The sequence below is a fragment of the Pipistrellus hanaki genome, assembly GCF_964339955.1.
Source record: "Pipistrellus hanaki genome assembly, chromosome: X".
In the NCBI taxonomy this organism is placed as follows: domain Eukaryota; kingdom Metazoa; phylum Chordata; class Mammalia; order Chiroptera; family Vespertilionidae; genus Pipistrellus; species Pipistrellus hanaki.
This window is the reverse complement of record NC_140524.1, coordinates 9642919-9664099: the sequence shown is the minus strand read 5'-3', so window position 1 is coordinate 9664099 and position 21181 is coordinate 9642919. Positions and strand designations below refer to the sequence as shown.

Sequence of the window (21181 nt, the reverse complement as noted above, 5' to 3'; positions counted from 1 at the left end):
AAACTCGGGCATGTGCCCTTGGCTGGAATTGAACCTGGGACCCTTTAGTCCACAGGCCGATACTCTAGCCTAGTGGTGTCGAACTCAATCAGAGAAGGGGCCAAAATCTAAAATCCAGCCTAAATCGCGGGCCGAATGGTTACTGAACAGTCATAAACTGACAATGTCATAAACTGACAGCGGAGTGCAGTGATGACAGCGCGGTGCGGGCCACATTGCAAGGCCTGGCGGGCTGGATTTGGCCCGCGGGCCTTGTGTTTGACACATGTGCTCTAGCCACTGAGCCAAACCAGCTAGGCCAGTGGTAGGCAAACTCACTAGTCAACAGAGCCAAACATCAACAGTACAATGAACGAAATTTCTTTTGAGAGCCAATTTTTTAAATCTTAAACTATATAGGAAGGCACATTGTTATTAACTTAATTAGGGCACTCCTAAGCTAGCCTTTGCCAAAAACTCAAGGGGCCAAAGAGCCGCAAGTGGCTTGCGAGCTACAGTTTGCCGACCACTGAGCTAGGTGATAGCATGCCATTTAACAACACTAAATTTCCAAGGCTTTTTGGTCTAAATGTTACATGCAAACCCACTTAGCTGTTTTTTGTTTTAATGCAATCCTATATAATAAAGAGCTAATATGCTAATTAGACCGAACAGCCAAACGACCTTCCGGATGTCCTTCCACAAGACCTTTTGGAAAAAGCCGGGGCTGTGAGGGCTGAGCCCCTTGCACGAATTTCGTGCATCAGGCCTCTAGTTTATTTACAGTTTTGAGAGTGATAATCAGAACTTCGGAATATACTCTTTGGGTATACTCCAAAAGTTCTCATCCTTTAGGCTTAAATTGTATGCAATAGTAATATTTTGGGGTGAGATTGAAGGACGCAGTTTGGGGGTAGGTTTTTGTTTTGTAGTTTTTGAGGGGGTATGTGGATGGTTGTCTCTATGAATTAAGTGCCTCAAAATGGGTGGGAATTTTATTTATTAAATTATTATTGTTTTCTTTGTTAATCCTCACCTAAGGATATTTTCCCATTTATTTTTAAAGAATGGAAGAGAGAGAGGGAGAGACAGAAGCATCGACATGACAGCAACACACTGATTGCCTTCTGCACGCTCCCTGACCAGGGCCCCAGGCTGGGGAGGAGCCTGCAACCAAGGTACGTGTCCTTGACCAGAATCAAACCCAGAACCTTATGGTTTGCAGGCTGACGCTCTATCCGCTGAACCAAAGCGGCTAGGGCTGGGTGGGAATTAAAATAAATAAATAAATAAATAAATAAATAAATAAGTATTTATTTCAGAGAAGAAGGGAGAGAGAGAGAGAGAGAGAGAGAGAGAGAGAGAGAGAGAGAGAGAGAGAAACATCGATGAGAGAGAATCATTGATCACCTGCCTCTTGCACACACCCTACTGGGGATGTGCCTACAACCAAGGCACATGCCCTTGACCAGAATTGAACCCGGGACCCTTGAGTCCGCAGGCTGACGTTCTATCCACTGAGCCAAACAAGTTTTGGCTTTCCTGCTTCTATTTCAACAGTGTGGAAACAATAGGCAAGGCGTGACAGCATTCACCTATTTGTTACAGATTGGGCCACCCTTCCTGTGCTCTCATTGGCTGCCAGGAAAGGTCCTTTGCTACCTAAAAGCCTAGCCCAATTTATTGCAAAAGTGGTAAGGGTGCACGCTGCTTTGTGCTTTGCTTTCTGGGTATACTCTTCTCACCCTGTTCTGTCATTCTTATGACAGGAATGCTTAGGAGTTATGTAATGTGACTAATGGCAGCATTTGGATTTGGTTTAAGAAAAATCCTCCTGCCAAAACCGGTTTGGCTCAGTGCATAGAGCATCGGCCTGCGGACTGAAAGGTCCCAGGTTCGATTCCGATCAAGGCCATATACCTTGGTTGCGGGCACATCCCCAGTATGGGTGTGCAAGAGGCAGCTGATCGATGATTCTCTCTCACCGATGTTTCTAACTCTCTATCCCTCTCTCTTCCTCTGTAAAAAAATCAATAAAATATATTTTTTTTTAAAAGAAAAAGAAAAATCCTCCTTAGGCCTCTGATCTAAACTTCCTGCATTAAGGAGGTGGCGTAGGGGTTACCAGAGAGGCAAGTATTGGGTATGCAAGTATAATTTTAGAAAAAACTAAATGTTTTCCATTTGCCATTGGCTCATTTATGTATGTTTTCCATTTGCCATTGGCTCATTTCATAGTATAGATAGCTGGGCCCAAGTCAGATTTCCACGATTTTGACAGAGTTCTCTTGCCACATATCAACTGAATACCCAGGGGGGCGGGCTTCTGTGATGAGATACATTGATTATGAAAAATATTTTGGTTTGGCCATGGTATGGTTGGTCAGTGGTTAGCGTTGACCTATGAACCAGGAGGTCACGGTTTGATTCCCAGTCAGGGAACATGCCTGGGTTCTGAGCTCTACCCCTAATTGTGCAGGAGGCAGCCCATCAATGATTTGCTCTCATCATTGGTGTTTCTATCTCTCTTTCCTTCTCCCTTCCTCTCTGAAACCAATAAAAAATATTTTAAAAATATTTTGTATGTGAATGATATACAAAATATCATTTTTTACAAAGATATAAAACATTGGAGAACCACTGCACTAGAGGAAGATTACTAAGACTGAAGCTTATAAATCAGACAAGCTCTGGAACAGAAGGTTCTGGTTAATGCTAACTGCCTAGGTATCTATACTGCCATTAGACTAGACCACCAGTCTGCAAACCTTTTCTGCAAAGGACCAGCCAAAATATTTTAATCTTTTCAGGCCACAAATGATCTCTGTAGCGTAGTTTTCTTTATTTTTGCAACTTTAAGTATGTAAAAACCATTCTTAACTCACAGCCCAAGCTTCTGTTCCAGAGCTTGTCTGATTTATAAGCTACCAGAGGGAGGTGTGCAGGAGACAGCTCATCGATGATTCTCTCTCATCGATGTTTCTAACTTTCTATCCCTCTCCCTTCCTCTCTGTAAAAAATCATTAAAATATATATTTTTTAAAAACCACAAACAAACAAACTAAAAATAGACTGCCATTTGTCCCAGTGATCCCACTTCTGGTAATGTATCCTGAACACCCCAAAACACGGATCAGGAAGAATATACGCACCCCTATGTTCATAGCAGCTCTATGTACAATAGCTAAGGTTTGAAAACAGCCCAAGTGCCCGTCAGTATATGAGTGGATAAGAAAGCTATAGTACATTTACACCATGGAATACTATGCAGCAGTAAAAAATAAGGGTCTCGTACCCTTTGAGATAGCATGGAGGGACCCAGAGAGTATTATGCTAAGTGAAACAAGCCAGTCAGAGAAAGAAAGGTATCACATGATCTCACTCATATGTGGAATCTAATGAACAAAATTGATTGACCAAGAAAATAAGTCCTGAGACATGGAACAGATAGACATATCTCAGAAGGGTGGGGGGGAGGGTGAGAAGAGAAAAACCAAAGAACTTATATACTTATATGCATAGCCTATGGGCACAGATAATAGTATGGTGAAGGCTGGGGCAGGGGAAAAGGGGGTCATCTGTAATACTGTCAACAATAAAAATATATATTAAAAAACTATAAGCAGATTTTCAACTGCCTGTGCTGTCGGTGCCCAAACCCCTGAGCTGTTCAAAGATCAACTGTAGTTAATAACGTAAAGGAATGACCCTTACAAGAGTGGCTCATAGCTATTTTATCGTCATCATTGAACAAGAAAGATAAAAAATGAATGTACTAGTCCTTCAACTGCAGATTCTAGGAAACAAAAAATAAACTAAAAGAAAGCGAAAGACAATTCTAAAAGTTTTGAACAGAAATAAATGAATTACAAAACAACACTTTAAAATCCAGGTTCAATTTTAAGATGCAGAGTTGATTCTTGGAATATCTGAAGGAATAGAAAACAGCCGCTAAGTCTGATAAAGAAGGGAAAAGAACTCTAGCTTGATTGGCTCAGTGGATAGGGCATGGGCCTGCAGACTGAAGGTCCTAGGTTCGATTCTGGTCAAGGACACATGCCTGGGGGTCGAGGGCTAAATCCCCAGTAGGGGGCATGCAGGAGGCAGCCAATCAATGATTCTCTCTCATCACTGATGTTTCTATCCCTTTTCCTCTCTCTCTTCCTCCCTGAAATCAATGAAAATATTTTTTTAAAAAAAAGAAGGGAAGAGAGAGAGCGAGAGAGCGAGAGAGAAGATATATGACATGGGAAAGGAGACAGGACTCTAATGTACACATGTACAGAAATTAATTAACAAAATGAGGTGCCAGTTGTCAAGTATCTACCACATAATAAGGCACAAGTGGCTTTTCCATCTAACTTTCATTACACACATGATTGCTACATTAATTAAACTATTTTAGAGCAATAGTTTAATGTAAAAAAATGGAAGCTTTTCCACTTGATTTTCACCTTTAGTAAAACTCTCATGCCTTTAGGATATACACTGAGTGGCCAGATTATTATGCGTTCTGAGATCATCATAATCTGGCCACTCAGTGTAATTTGACAATAGGAAAGAAGAAATGCGATCATAGCCAAAATGCTCAAAAAGCATTTGATGAAACTCTGCAGCCAGTCCAGGTAAAGGAAGAATAGAAGGAAACTTTTTAAATAGGACAAGAGGGATTTGTTTGACACTAACCATGAACATTATATAAAACAGTAAAATATGGGCCGAAACCAGTTTGGCTCAGTGATAAAGCGTCGGTCTGCAGACTGAAAGGTCCCAGGTTCGATTCTGGTCAAGGGCATGTACCTTGGTTGCGGGCACATCCCCGGTAGGGGGTGTGCAAGAGGCAGCTGGTCAATGTTTCTCTCTCATCGACGTTTCTAGCTCTCTATCCCTCTCTCCTCCTCTCTGTAAAAAAAAAAAAATCAATAAAAAATATATTAAAAAAACAACAAAAACAGTAAAATATGGGCTCCATCCCCATTAAAGCCAGGAATAAGATAGGCTTATTTGCTTTATATATCTATATATCTGTATATGTGACTGTGTGGGTGTGTATATATATTAATATGTTAATCACAGGAACATTTAGGGTGATTGTTATTTCCTGTTTACCAGGTCTTGTCAGCATGTCATCAGTGTACTGGATCAGTATGGTGTTTTGTGGGGGGTGACAGATGTTTGGAGTCTCTTGGTTTTATATTATGAGAAAAAAAACAAAAAACAAGGAAGCTGGCATCACCCTGAGGCATGAGCAGTAAAATTAATACCTTTGTTCATACTTCATAAATGCAAATATATTCTCATTTTGCTTATCAATGGGAATAACCAAAAAAAGCATTTTCCAGGTCAGTAGTTCCATATCAGGTGCCTGCTTCTGTCTTCATGTATTCCAGAGGAGATACCACACCTGGAATTTGCCATATTTTTGCCATCACCACCTGATGCACTTGTGATGATCTGTCATTTTCCCATGATTCACCTGGTTTTCATAGGGGCTACAAGACTAGTTAGGAATGTAACATAATAGGTCACTTTCGAAGTGGTGGGGCCTTGGGCTATAGTAACAGCAGTGTCCATGAAGCAGAAGAGGCGTGAGAGGCTTTCCAAAGAAAGAATTGGCTGGATTTGTGGGTGAATTCATTAAAGGGCATAAAAACGAGGAAGAGTAGATGCTGCTGTTAAGGTTTTAAGCCTGTTTAAGGCTCGCCCCTAGAGAATTCATCATTTCCCACGTTTCATCCATCCTGCGAATCTCCACCTGCATTGGTGCTTTGTTCCCTTTCATCTACTGCCTACTGGATATTCAACCTGATCGCCCTGCTATCACCTCAAACTTAGATTATCCATAAGCAAACTCACAATCTTATCAGTCTACCCAGTCCTGAGTCACGTGTTTCTGTCAACAGAGCATCTCTTCATTTCTATTATCTATGAGATCCTTGATACTACCACATTAAAAAATATATACTATATATTTTATTGATTTTTTACAGAGAGGAAGAGAGAGGGACAGAGAGTTAGAAACATCGATGAGAGAGAAACATTGACCAGCCGCCTCTTGCACATCCCCAGTAGGTACATGCCCTTGACTGGAATCGAACCCGGGACCTTTCAGTATGCAGCCTGACGCTCTATCCACTGAGCCAAACCGGTTTCGGCGATACTACATTTTTTTTGTCCATCTCTATATAAAAAAGCCTAAGCGACTGTTATGACCGGTCAACTGGTCACTATGATGCACACTGACCACTTGGGGGCAGATGCTCAACACAGGAGCTGCCCCGGTGGTCAATGTGCTCCCACAGTGGGAGCACCTCTCAGCGAGCTTACTGAGTGGTAGTGGCAGGCTCAGCAGGGCCGGGATGAGTGGAAGCTGTGAGGCACCAGGCCCAGGCCTGGGGCTCCTCGCCACCTGCCACTTTACACACTACTACATCCCTCAGCCAGGCCTGTGGGGATCGGTCTAAAACTGGCAGTTCGACATCCCCTGCGGGGTCCTGGATTGCAAGAGGGCGCAGGCCAAGCTGAGGGACCCCACCGGTGCACGAATCCGTGCACCAGGCCTCTAGTATATCCATAATCACTCCTACTACACACACATGGAACACTCTGGGAGTTAAGTCTGTAGAGGCTAGGAGCATTTGTCCCATATCTGAAATCTGTCAAAAGCTCTTTAAAAGATTCACGCATTCTCTAGAAAGGACTGATCACATACCATTAAGGTCCCAGTGGAATTCCCTCGATAGCTCTGCCACTTCAGCCCATCGATACTATACATGATGATAAACTGAGAGATGTAGAGGCTGGAAAACTTGTAACGGGCACCCTGGGTCATGATGCTGTGAATAAGCATTGGTGCCAACAGATCCACCTGTGAATTAAAACAAAACTTTATTTTATTTATTTATTTTTAATATATTTTATTGATTTTTTACAGAGAGGAAGAGAGAGAGATAGAGAGCTAGAAACATCGATGAGAAAGTAACATGGACCAGCTGCCTCTTGCACACCCCCTACAGGGGATGTGCCCGCAACCAACGTACATGCCCTTGACCGGAATCGAACCCGGGACCTTTTAGTCTGCAGACCGACGCTCTACCACTGAGTCAAACCGGTTTCGGCCTAAACTTTATTTTAAATGTATAGGCCACCTTCTGAAATTAAGTATTGGCTTAAGGAGAATCTACATTGACACAGATATGCCCAGTATTACCTTGGATGTGCAGGGAAGCAAATACCAATGTTGAAATGTGGGTGTGTGTGAAGCGACGGGGTATATGATAAGATGAGTAGGAAAGGAGCTTATTTTTTAAAAAAATATATATATTTATTTCAGAGAGGAAGGGAGAGGGAGAGAGATAGAAACATCAATGATGAGTGAGAACCATTGATCAGCTGCCTCCTGCATGCCCTCTACTGGGGATGGAGCCCACAATCCGGGGCATGTACCCTGACCAGAATCAAACCGTGATCTCCTTGTTTATAGATCAATGCTCTACCACTGAGCCAGGCCAGCCAGGCAAAAAGTGTTTATTGAGTTTCTAGCCTACTTCCTGTAAAACCAGATACTTGGAAAGAATTGAAGCGTTTCCTCTACTCATATCCTTTGTGCTGTACACATGAACCCACATAACCTAGTGCTTTGCCCATACCTCAGCCGAGCCAAAGCCAATTCCCTCCTCTCTCTCCAGCCCAGCCCCCAGCCTAACATTTCTATCTGTGATAAAATGCTTCTCCTCCTTCAAGTGTTAGTTCAAAAACTACTTCTGGTTAGACTTTCCTACTGCCCCAGACAAATGTGGCGCTACTGCTTCTATGCTTCCACTCCATCTATACTAATAAAAGGGTGATATGTTAATTAGATGTCCTTCCGAACAGGGCCAAGGCAGAAGTGGTTAGGTGTGATAAGGCTGGCAGGCGAGGACAGATGGAGGTGAGCAGGCTGGCGGGGGGGGGGGGGGGGAGAGGAAGAGGGGGGACAGATGGGGGCAAGCAGGCCAGCAGGAAGGGAAGTTGGGTGGTGAGCAGGCCTGCGGGGGGGGGGGGCAGTTGGGGATGAGTAGACTGGCGGTGGAGGACATTTGGGGGCAATCAAGCCAGCAGGTAGAGTGGTTAGGGGTGATCAGGCAGGCAGGCAGGTGAGCGGTTAGGAGTCAGTAGTCCCAGATTGTGAGAGGGATGTCCTAGATTGGAGAGGGTGCAGGCTGGGCTGAGGGACAGCCTTGACTCCTCCCCCCTACACAAATTTCATGCACCGGGCCACTAGCTTTGTATAATAACTTCATTATAACAAATTATTGTACCATGTTATAAAGGTTTCTTTGCTTATCTGCCTTCTTTGTTAGATTGAAATCCTTAAGGCCATGAACCTATTTGAGTGGCCTAACCTTTCAGTGTCTCAGCCTTTTTATCTGTAAAGTAGAGATAATAATGGTGTTTATCTCAAAGGTTTAACAGAAGGATTCAAGAGTTGACCTGTGTGGCCAGGGTGGCTGAGTGGTTGAGCATCGACCTATGAACCAGGAGGTCATGATTTGACTCTGTCAGGGCGCATGCCCAAGTTAGGGCTCGATCCCCAGTAAGGGGGCATGTAGGAGGCAGTCGATCAATGATTCTCTCATCATTGATGTTTCTCTCTCTCCCCCTCTCTGAAATCAATCAATAAAATATATATATTTTTAAAGCTTAGTGATCAAGTCAGTAAATTCTGTGAAACCAGGAAGACTAGGAAATGCTTTGGGACATGGAATCTGCTGGAACAATGGGTCAAGTCTAAGAAGTGGAATCCTTACAGGGTGTATTCCTCAGGGTTCTTTGGCATAAAAAACCCTCTGCTAGTCTCATCAGACTGTATCCCGTGAGGGAGATAATAATACCCCAAGTGGAAATAAGGGTACTCTTACAGAACAATAAATTCACAGAACAGATGCAAAGCAGCCAAACAGATTAAAATGTCCACTACACAGGGATATAGATATATATATATATATAAGGTTGAATGAAAGTAGTCACTAGAGGAATACAAGGGGAGAACATGTGGTTTGGCGGCCTCACAAACAAAACAAAAATACTTGGGGATTAGTGCACAGTCCTCTCAAATCGAGTCATAACTGGCAGCGCCTACAAAACAAATAAAAAGATGAACTAACGTGGCATTAACACAGGGGTCTTCAAACTACGGCCCGCGGGCCACATGCGGCCCGCAGAGGAGTCTGATCCGGCCCGCCAGGTTTTTTGGGCAGTGAGCGCAGCCGAGGTGTTATAGTAGGAATTAGTAGTTCATATAGTCCGGCCCTCCAGCTCTCTGAGGGACCGTGATCTGGCCCCCACTTTAAAAAGTTTGAGGACCCCTGCATTAACAGATGTGCCCTTTGTGACTGACTGCTTGCTGGTAAGCTAGTTTTTTTCCCCCCTGATTCCTATTCAGTAGTTTTAACCTCAGGAAAAAGAGAAGAACAGATGCCATCTCACAAAGAAAAAATATGTAGGGGAATTGCCAAAACAGGTTTGGCTCAGTGGATAGAGCATTGGCCTGTGGACTGAAAGGTCCCAGGTTCGATTCCAGACAAGGGCATGTACCTTGGTTGCGGGCACATCCCCAGTAGGGGGTGTGCAAGAGGCAGATGATCGATGTTTCTCTCTCATCGACGTTTCTAGCTCTCTATCCCTCTCTCTTCCTCTCTGTAAAAATCAATAAAATATATTTAAGAAAAAATGTAAGGGGAATGTCCTCAGCCAACTAAGAAGAGAAAGAAGAAAGCTGGTACGTTGTGAGAAGTGGATGGAGTGTGGGAAGCAGGTGGTAAAACATGTGTACCTCAGTCCCTCTCCAGGGTGGAAGTACCAGAAGTGGGAGGCATGTTAGGTCGAGAGCAAAGCCGGAAGCAGAAGTTTCCTCCTTTTTCCTGTTTGCGCTTTAGAAGGAACCCACCCTCGTGGTTAAGCTGAGCGGTTGAGCTGGTGCTCCCAAGCTGCGCTCAGCTCTCCTGCAGCATGGAAGGGACACAGAAGTTCCCGTATGTATACCCTTGAAGGGGGTCACGGTTCTGATGGACCACATGTTGACATGATACTGTTTTTGCATATGTTGTACTATATAAAATAAAATGCTATTAACATGAACTTCACATCTCTTATAAGATAGCTACCAGGAAGTGTAAAATGGTACATGTGGTTTGCACTTGTGGTTCACGTTCTATTTCTATTGGACGGTGCTGCTCCGGAGGAAATGGGGAAGTGAGAAAAGCCGAAAGACAGTCATTTCAAAAGAAACGGAATTAACTGAAAGGCACCGTTTCAGTTCCTGGCTCCAAAGTAGTTTACAAGATTGGACTAACTTCAGTAGGTGCTTCCCACCACCCAGCGGTATAGAATTTGTGAAGGAGCTAGATTCAGTTCTCTCAGATAAAGAAGCCAACTTCCCTTGGCTTGTGTGATGGGAGAATGAGCCATTTGTTTCTGTGTTAAAATAAAGAGATTGGGCCGAAACCGGTTTGGCTCAGTGGTAGAGCGTCGGTCTGCGGACTGAAAGGTCCCAGGTTTGATTCCGGTCAAGGGCATGTACCTTGGTTGCGGGCACATCCCTGATAGGGGGTGTGCAAGAGGCAGTTGATCGATGTTTCTCTCTCATCGACGTTTCTAGCTCTCTATCTCTCTCCCTCCCTCTCTGTAAAAAATCAATAAAATATATATTTTTAAAAATAAATAGATTGGGGGACCACAGGCCACCTGGGCAGTGGGAGGCATCTAATCACAGAATACACCATCTTGGGAGGTGGTGAGTTCAATGACGTGGAAAGCATTTCGATGTCCTAATCCCAGGAGAAAGATGAAAAACCATAAATGGAACACCTCAGCGTGCTCCATTCTGTTCCCCAGTCCTCCCCTCATCCGTTACCCGGAGTTCAATGAGAATGTATAAAAGAGATGTGCAGTGCTGTGAGCTTGCAAGAGGAAATGTGGGACGCGTTTTCTAACCTTGATCCAGGAAAAGGGATCCTTGATGCTCCAGGCATTGACTGATCCGGAATGATGAAGTCTGGCCAGCTTCGGGGCCCACTGTCCTTTGCCCAAGAAAGGGGAGAGAGATTAGGTTCAACTGGGTTGGTTTTAGGCACATAGGAAGAAAATTGCTTTCTCTTTTTTTGAAAAAATATTTTTTATTGATTTCAGAGAGGAAGGGAGAGGGAGAGAGGAGACAGAAACATCAATGATGAGAGAGAATCATTGATTGGCTGCCTCCTGCACGCCTCCCACTGGGGTTCGAGCCCGGGTATGTGCTCTGACTCTGGTTCATAGTTCAACACTTAACCACTGAGCCACACCAGCCAGGCAAAATTACTTTCTTGAGAAATGTCAAGCCTAGCTGTGAAGATGATAAAGGTACAAAGTAAGTAATATCGATCACTAACTACCTACATGTTTTGCTTATCCTTATTGTCCTTTTTATTTTCTAAAATGTATTCATTTTGTTGACCGTTAGTCCCTCTGATTAGCTGACACTGGGAGGTGTTACCAGCACTACCAAATATTATTATTTCTTTATTACACGATGTATGTTCATTGTGGAGAAATTAGAAAATGAAAAGTGAAAGTAAATCATAACTGAATAGAAAAGCAAAATAAGCCAGTCAGAAAGACAAGTATCACATGATCTTACTTATATGTGGAATCTAAGGAACAAAATAAACTAATGAACAAAACAGGTCCAGAGACATGGAAGCATGGAACAGTCTGAGGCAGGGGTCTTCAAACTACGGCCCGCGGGCCACATGCGGCCCACAGAGGAGTCTGATCCGGCCCGCCAGGTTTTTTGGGCAGTGAGCGCAGCCGAGGTGTTACAGTAGGAATTAGTAGTTCATATAGTCCGGCCCTCCAGCTCTCTGAGGGACCGTGATCTGGCCCCCACTTTAAAAAGTTTGAGGACCCCTGAGGAATCCCAGCAGGGAGGGCGTGAGGGGGTAGCAAGAGATTAACCAAAGAACTTACCTGCATATTTGCATAACCCATGGACACAGATATCAGTGTGGGGAAGGCTTGGGGTGGGGTGGAACCAGGTAGAGGGGGGCAACGGAGGACATCTGTAATACTCTCAACAATAAAGGTAAATAGAATAAAAGTGAAGAGAATGAACTCCAGGGGAATAATGTCAAAGGCAGGCAGGACATTTAAGGAGGCAGTGGCATCACCCAGGTGAGAAGTGATGGTGGCCTGAATTAGAATAATGGTCACAGTGGGAAATGAAGAGAAAATACATTTGAGAGACACCTATGAAGTGAAATTAACAGAAGATTGGGATGGATCGGTTATCTGAACCTATCCAACATAAAAAAGATAGCCCAGTGGGTGTGGCTCAGTGATTGAACTGGCGACCTATGAACCAGGAGGTCACGGTTTGATTCCCAATTCCGGGTCCCCCGTCAGGGCACATGCCCAGGTGGCGGGCTTGATGGCCAGTAGGGGGCGTGCAAGAGGCAGCTGATCAATGAGTCTCTCTCATCATTGATGTTTCTATCTCTCTCCATGTCCCTTCCTCTCTGAAATCAATAAGAATATATTTAAAGAGGAGTAAAAAATATATATACTCAGTCTAGTTCCTAGAGGGAAGATAATATTTACCATATTGTCCTGAAGCTGTAATCTGATCGTCTCTGATGCGCCCGGAAGCCATTCCCAGTGGAGTATGACACTCTGAAATCAAATGAGGGAAACACAATAGCTAGAAGTTGTAGAAAATCGAGCTTCACAAATGCAAGTCAAAAATAGGAGCTGCCGAAACCGGTTTGGCTCAGTGGATAGAGCGTCAGCCTGCAGACTGAAGGGTTCTGGGTTAGATTCCGGTCAAGGGCATGTACCTTGGTTGCGGGTACATCCCCAGTAGGGGGCGTGCAAGAGGCAGCTGATTGATGACTTTCATTAATGTTTCTAACTCTCTCTTTCTCTCCCTTCCTCTCTGTAAAAAAAATCAATAAAATATATTTTAAAAAAATGGGAGCATACCAACAAATGCTCATATTTTGTTTACTATGTGCCAATAACTGTATGAAACATTTTATTGTATAATCTCATTTAATTCATCCCAACAGGTAGGTGCTAGAACTAGTCACATTTTTCAGCTGATGGAACTAGGGTCTCTACATAGGTAGACCAGTGGCTTTCTTACTTGTTCATGGTTAAATATCAAGTTCTTCCGAGCAATATTTGTAGTTCTCTTTAGTAATCAAACCAAAATTATGTTTCAAATTTTGCTCTTAGAGATCTTGGAGCTTCACAGAGTTGTGAAAATGAAAGGATAGTGTTTCTTTTTATAGCATTCGTTTGTTCCATATGAGGGGATCAAAAGTAGGTTTACACAAGTTCATATGGAAAATAATACCATAATTAATAAATCATAATACAAAAGTAAACTCTGTATTTCATATACTCACAACTATAAACCTACTGTTGCCCTACTCTGTATTTAGAGCTTCAAGTTCAAAGTGTTCAAAGCTTCAAGCATAACCACCTTCCTCGGAAGACTCATAATTTCTACCAGCAATATTTCGATTTCCCACTCCTGTGGTTTTGGATGATGTCCGTTCTGATTTTAGTTGTTTTGAAATTGTAGTGCGAGGCGGCAGCTTAGGTGCTTACCTAGGCCGCCATCTTGGTTCTCCTCTCCTCTACCAGCAATATTTATTTCAGATTCCCTAATGACTGAGAGCTTGGGTTTATTCACTGACAAAGGCAACCTCTCTAGGAAGGAGAAAAGGTAGGCTGAGTAGACAGCTAGCCTCTGCCCGTATTGCTACTCACCCTTGTTGTACACCAGGAAAAGAGCGCTCATCCCAGCCTGTAGGTGTTCGCCAATGAGGCATTCTATCCGCCAGATTCCAGCTTTGGATGGTAGCATTTCCACTGTCTCAAAAATCCCTTATAAAAAACAAAAGGAACAAAAACATTTCTTTTCACTAAAAAATGAGCATGAGATACATTGGCTTATGCAGAATATCAACAGAGATCTACTGAAGTCAATTCCACCACCGATGGGTCCTTAAACCCAAAGTGCTTGCTATCGAACCCCTATTTGTGGGTACTGGAGATTGAGTTCTTTTTAAAAAAAATTATTTATTTATTCATGAGTGGGAGAGAGAGAGAGAGAGAGAGAGAGAGAGAGAGAGACTTGTTCCACTTATTTACACATTCATTGGTTGATTCTTTTTAAAAAAATATTTTATTGATTTTTTTTTACAGAGGAAGGGAGAGGGAGAGAGCTAGAAACGTCGATGAGAGAGAAACATCAATCAGCTGCCTCCTGCACACCCCCTACTGGGGATGTGACCGCAACCAAGGTGCATGCCCTGGCCAGAATCGAACCTGGGACCTTTCAGTCCGCAGGCCAACGCTCTATCCACTGAGCCAAACTGGTTAGGGTCATTGGCTGATTCTTATAAATGCCCTGACCATGGATTGAAGCCCCAAACCTTGGCGTAACAGGATGATGCTCTAACCAACTGAGCTAGCTGGCCAGGCCTGGAGATTGAGTTCTCACAGCCTCCCACTCTGGCAAATGGGAGAGAGGGCAACAGAATGCTTTGATGGCAGAGACAGGGGGAAGCTAGTGCATAGGCCTGTACACGGGGCTTTTCAGAGCCACAGGCGTGTAACCCCACTGGAGCTACCCTGAGGGCTAATGTAACTCCATCAGCAGAGCTGGAAGTGCATGCTGAGGGCCTGAGGAATGAGTGAGCAATCACTTGGGGTAAAGGTGGAACCAACCCACCATGGAAGACGTTCCCCAAAAGAGCCCCCCGAAAGTCCCCTGCCAGAAGAGTCAGCTTTAAATATCTTCCAGGTAGCCTGGCTGGTGTGGCTCAGTGGTTGAGTGTCGACCTATGAACCAGGAGGTCAGGGTCTGATTCCCAGTCAGGGCACATGCCCGGGTTGCGGGCTCGATCCTCAGTGCGGGACATGCAGGAGGCAGCTGATCGATGTTTCTCTCTCATCCTTGATGTGTTCCCCTCTCTCTGGCAGTCGGATATCCTTAGCGCTGCCACAGTGGCGGGAGAGGCTTCTGCCACCGCTGCTGCACTCGCCAGCTGTGAGCCTGGCTTCTGGCTGAGCGGGACCCTCCCTGTGGGAGCCCACTGACCACCAGGGGGCAGCTCCTGCGTTGAGGGACTGCCCCCTGGTGGTCAGTGCGCATCATAACAACCGGTTTTTCTGCTGTTTGGTCGATTTGCATATTAGCCTTTTATTATAAAGGGACAGTGGAGAACTAAAATGCAGTTGTGGCCGAAACCGGTTTGGCTCAGTGGTAGAGCGTCGGTCTGTGGACTGAAAGGTCCCGGGTTTGATTCCTGTCAAGGGCATGTACATTGGTTGCGGGCACATCCCCGGTGGGGGGTGTGCAGGAGGCAGCTGGCCGATGTTTCCCTCTCATCAACGTTTCTAGCTCTCTCTCCCTCTCTCCTTCTCTCTGTAAAAAATCAAAAAAATATATTTTAAAAAATAAAATAAATAAAATGCAGTTGTATTTTGATCAACACTGTAAGTAGTACTTAACATATTGGTAATAGACATTAACACGTCACTTCTTGGAGAACTACTGGTGCCATGCAGGATTTCCCTTCTTTTCCTAGGAAAGTACTACATCGTTAATTATCTATTTATTCTGTTCTATTTCCTTTATAGCACATTATCTGTACCTGAAATGATCATATTCACTTAGATTTATTTATTATCTTTCTGAAGGGTAAAGTTACTTGAAAAAGTAAGTTACCCACAAACAGGAAGCTTGCCTGCTTTTTTCACAGACCATATCCCCAGTGCCTAGACCAGTGGTCGGCAAACTGCGGCTCGCGAGCCGCATGCGGCTCTTTGGCCCCTTGTGTGTGGCTCTTCCACAAAATACCACGACCTGGGCGAGTGCATTTTGAAGAAGTGGCGTTAGAAGAAGTTACAGGGGTCTTCAAACTACGGCCCGCGGGCCACATGCGGCCCGCAGAGGAGTCTGATCCGGCCCGCCAGGTTTTTTGGGCAGTGAGCGCAGCCGAGGTGTTACAGTAGGAATTAGTAGTTCATATAGTCCGGCCCTCCAGCTCTCTGAGGGACCGTGATCTGGCCCCCACTTTAAAAAGTTTGAGGACCCCTGGTTTAAAACATTTGACTCTCAAAAGAAACTTCAACTATTGTACTGTTGATATTTGGCTCTGTGGACTAATGAGTTTGCCGACCCCTGGCCTAGACCATTTCAAGTGAATACACAATAAGTGCAGTGGGTAAAAGAAAGGGCACAAACCAGCCCATACCTGGATAGAGGTTGTAGACTGCCATTCTGTACTCCTCTTTTTTCCGTACAGTGAACACGTGTCCACTGAAATGAATAGAATGGATGTTTTCGTTGCTGCCCATGCTGAGCAGATACCATCGGATCCTTTGATCTTGAGCCATTATTAAGCCAGGTAGAGTATCCATCACGTAGCCATTGATTGCTGGAGAAGGAGAACAGAGAAGGCTGTTAAGATCTATTTTTAAAAAATGATGTTATTGATTGCAGAGAGGAAGGGAGAGGAAGAGAGAGAGAGAGAAAAAAAAAAACAACAGCAATGATGAGAGAGAATCATTGATGGGGCTGCCTCCTGCACTCCGGGAATCGAACCACTACCTCCTGGTTCATAGGTTGACACTCAACTGCTGAGCCGCGCTGACCAGGCTAGAAGTTTCTTTTCCTCCACCCCAGTCAAAAATATTGATTCTTGCCGAAACTGGTTTGGCTCAGTGGATAAAGCGTCGGCCTGCAGACTGAAAGGTCCCAGGTTCGATTCCGGTCAAGGGCATGTATGTTGGTTGCGGGCACATCCCCAGTGGGGAGTGTGCAAGAGGCAGCTGATCAATGTATCTCTCTCATTGATGTTTCTAGCTCTCTATCCCTCTCTTTTCCTCTCTGTAAAAAATCAATAAAGTATATTTTATTTATTTATTTATTTATTAATAAAGTATATTTTAAAAAAAAAAGACAAACTCTGTGTGTGTGTGTGTGTGTGTGTGTGTGTGTATATATATATATATTTTTAAGATTCCACTCCCATACACACACTCTCAACGCATACAGTGTCCAAGCCCTGGGCTCGGTGCCTTTGTCATAGCACATACTGCTTTCCACAGTGAGTGCTATGTGGGCGTGGGCTATATTACCATGGAAGCGATACTTTTCTCTAAAAGCAGGGTCCTCCATCCGGATCTCGCAGGGAGCCTTGCAGTTCTTTTCCATGTTTTCAGTGAAGTACCAGCTCTTGGTCTCATCAAAAATAGTGAAAAGCAGAGCAAATTCCTTCACTGTCACTTGTCTCCCGTGAGCAGCATTCAGAGTGTTGGCGCGGCAGATCAGAAGGGGTCCAATCAAGCCAGAGTGCATATCTCTCTCCTGAGAGGGAAGACACCAAGCCCGTGAGTATAAGCTCCCCCACCTCTAACCAGCGTAGGTTTCATCAGCTTTTATGCCACTCCAACCTACTCCCCATCTTCCCACAGAATGATTTCAGAATGGTATTTCTAAAACACAAATATGATGCTATCTCCTCCTAATTATTATTTTCTTAAATATATTTTATTGATTTCTTTTACAGAGAGGAAGGGAGAGGGAGAGAAGAGACAGTTAGAAACATTGATCAGCTGCCTCCTGCACACCCCCACACTGGGGATGTGCTCGCAACCAGGGTACATGCCCTTGACCGGAATCGAACCTGGGACCTTTCAGTCCGCAGGCCAACGCTCTATCCACTGAGCCAAACCGGTTTCAGCCTAATTATTTTTTTATTAAAAATTTTATGTTCATAGTAGCACAATTAACCATAGCTAAGATTTGGAAACAGCCTAAGTGCCCATCAGCAGATGAGTGGATGAAAAAACTGTGGTACATCTACACAGTGGAATACTACGCTGTAGTAAAAAAGGAGTTCTTACCATTTGCAATAACATGGATGGAGCTGGAGAGCATTATGCTAAGTGACATAAGCCAGTCAGAGAAAGATAAACACCACATGATCTCACTCATTTGTGGAATATAATGAACAATGTAAACTGATGAACAAAAATAGATCCAGAGACAGAGAAACATTAATCAGGACGTCAAACCTCAGGGAAAGTAGGAGACAGTGGGGGTTAGGGAGAGAGATCAACCAAAGGACTTGTATGCATGCATATAAGACTTATCAATGGACACAGATAACAGGGGGGTGGAGGCATAAATAGGAGGTGGGGGTAATGGGGGAATAAGGACAGATATGTAATATCTTAATCAATAAAGAAATAAAAAATAAAGAATTAAAAGGACAGAAGAGCCGAAACCAGTTTGGCTCAGTGGATAGAGCGTCGGCCTGCGGACTGAAAGGTCCCAGGTTCGATTCCGGTCAAGGGCATGTACCTTGGTTGCGGGCATATCCCCAGCAGGGGGTGTGCAAGAGGCAGCTGATCGATGACACTCTCTCATTGATGTTTCTAACTCTCTATCCCTCTCTCTCCCTCTCTGTAAAAAATCAATAAAAATATATTTTAAAAAAAGCACAGAAGAATTATTTTAAAAAGTTAATATGTCTTTATTGATTTTAGAGAGAGGAAGGGAGAGGGAGAGGGAGAGAGATGGAGACATCAATGATGAGAGAGAATCATTGATCGGCGGCCTGCTGCCTGCTCCACACTGGGGATCGAGCCCACAACCAGGCATGTGCCCTGACCGAGAATCGAACCAGTGACCTCTTGGTTCATGGGTTGACACTTAACCGTTGAGTCACACTGGTCGGGCTACTTCCCCCTATTTAAATGCTTAGAATAAATGCCCAGATTCTTAGCAGATATTGCAAAGATCATTTCTTTTAAACCAGAAAGTGGCCAGCACAATGCAGACCTGCTTACCAGATCAACATCAGAAAAATAAGCCCAGGCTTTGCAGTCAAACTCGTCCTCATTGGGCGCCATCTGATGTTCCACTTTCCAAAAGTAAACTTTGGTATCATTGGGCTTCACGAATTTTTCTCTAGGTTCTGTTCCTTGATTCTGATCTTCTTCATTCGAAATAAGACTGGAGTAGAAGGAATATGGACGAGAGGCCTGGTTTTTGAAAGTTACCTGCAGTGCAAAAAAGAAAAAGAATGTGAGTATTTTTAGCATTTACATCCCAAATCATGATGCCTATTTTAGGTTTGTCCAACTTTTAATACCCAGAGAAGGTGGTACATAGGATGGACATTATAAGAACCCAAACCTAAAGATCTATAGAGGGAATGCTGAGGAATTTTTGAATTAGCAATGTTTTAAGGCATAGATCAGTGGTCGGCAAAGTCATTAGTCAACAGAGCCAAATATTAACAGTACGGCGATTGCAATTTCTTTGGAGAGCCACATTTTTTAAACTTAAACTTCTTCTAACGCCACTTCTTCAAAATAGACTCGCCCAGGCTGTGGTATTTTGTGGAAGAGCCACACGCAAGGGGCCAAAGAGCCGCATGTGGCTCGCGAGCTGCAGTTTGCTGACCACTGGCATAGATGCAAAGGAGGAAATTCCTAAATACTAAGAGCAATTCCAAAGTAAAAGGGCAAGTACTGCTACAGGGGATTTAAAAGAACATAATCTCAGGACTTGGTACTTAAGGTCCTTCATGACAAATTTCAGGGTGAATGCACATATTCTTTTTAAAAGCCTCGTTTTCAGATTTGAAAAAATGATACATGTTTTATAGGACATATGAAAAGTAAAATAAAAATCAAGGCACCATCCCATAATTTTGTATCCTTCTATATCCTTAATGTAAACCATCAATTGGGACAATGATTGATGGTTTTGGGGGGAAAAAATAAAATTAATTTGACCTTCGGCTCCCACAATGTGCCAAAATATCTTTGTCTATAGAAATTATTGATGGATTAAAAAGTTAATTTTTAAGAAATTAAATTGTAAAAGGAAGTTCAAGGAAGTATAGGTGATTTTATTAAAAAGTCTCTGTATGGGGAATGATTTTTATAAACATGAAAGCTCTGAAAGTGGCATAAAAAAAGATATATATATATATATTAGAGGTCGTGTGCAAGAATTTGTGAATGGGTGGGGTCTGGCCAGCCTGGCCAGAGGGAGGGGACATGGGCAGTTGTCCGGCCTGCCTGCTGGTCAAACTCCTGGTCGAGGGGACAATTTGCATATTAGCCTTTTATTATATAGGATATACACTGAATAGCCAGATTATTTGTTCAGAGATCATAATAATCTGGCCACTCGGTGTACATCTCCTTCCCCCGCCCCCCCCCCCCATTGAACTTAGGAAATATTTTTAAATGACATTAGAAATGTTTATGATGTAATATTTAATCAAAATAGAAGTAGAATTATACATTGTGTAATTCTGAATACATAAATAGAAGAATACATAGGAAAAAGATAAAAACATATACCAAAATGGTATTTACGAGATTATTTTTCAACTTCTTTATTTTCTATATTTTCGATTTTTCAAAGATGGTAACACATTATTTTTATACTCAGATACAAAAAATACGCAGGATTCATTTCCTTGTGATTCCATTGTCCTCAACTCACCAGGATATTGTCTTCGACTTCTGCTCTTATACACGGCCCCAGGAGTCCCAAGTGCTCATTCAGTTCTCCACGGTATAAGGGCTGAGTGAAGGATTTATCAGTAAATTCCTGGAAAACCACCTTCTTGAATTCAGTCCTGAAGACAAAAGCAGAGGAAAAAGCAATATCCTTATGTACAGGTGTGTAGAAACACATTTCTTTTTTTTTTTTTTTGTCCTTTTTAAAAAATATATTCTTATTGATTTCAGAGAGGAAAGAAGGAGAGAGAGATAGAAACATCACTGATGAGAATCACTGATCGGCAGCCCCGACATGCTTCCCACGGGGGATGGAGCCTGAAACCTAGGCATGTGCCCTGATGGGAAGTGAACTGTGACCTCCTGGTTCCTAGGTCGATGTTCAACCACTGAGCCATACTGGCAGGACAAGAATGTTCCAGGTTCAGGGCTTTTGCACTTCCTGTTCCTTTGAGTGGACACATCTCTTGGAGCTCTGTCAGCTGGTCTATCGTCATTTAAGTCTCAACTCCATAAAGGATTTCTCTGGCCAAAACCGGTTTGGCTCAGTGGTTGACTGAAGAGTCCCAGGTTTGATTCCGGTCAAGGGTATGTACTTTGGTTCCAGGCACATCCCCAGTAG

At 43.5% G+C, this 21181-nt stretch overlaps 1 protein-coding gene across 5 annotated transcripts in view; it reads right to left on the bottom strand.

Annotated features, from left to right (window-relative positions):
• Positions 1 to 21181, bottom strand: part of F8 (coagulation factor VIII) — a 162876-nt gene that overhangs the window by 18979 nt on the left and 122716 nt on the right. For all 5 annotated transcript variants that reach the window (XM_084870984.1, XM_084870986.1, XM_084870987.1 and 2 more), the window contains exons 16-23: positions 20543 to 20678; positions 18868 to 19080; positions 17152 to 17380; positions 16266 to 16448; positions 13771 to 13887; positions 12595 to 12666; positions 10954 to 11039; positions 6692 to 6847 (exon numbers count right to left, since the gene is read on the bottom strand). In XM_084870984.1, the coding sequence (XP_084727110.1) occupies positions 6692 to 6847; positions 10954 to 11039; positions 12595 to 12666; positions 13771 to 13887; positions 16266 to 16448; positions 17152 to 17380; positions 18868 to 19080; positions 20543 to 20678 (1192 nt within the window). The remainder of the gene's footprint in view (positions 1 to 6691; positions 6848 to 10953; positions 11040 to 12594; positions 12667 to 13770; positions 13888 to 16265; positions 16449 to 17151; positions 17381 to 18867; positions 19081 to 20542; positions 20679 to 21181) is intronic.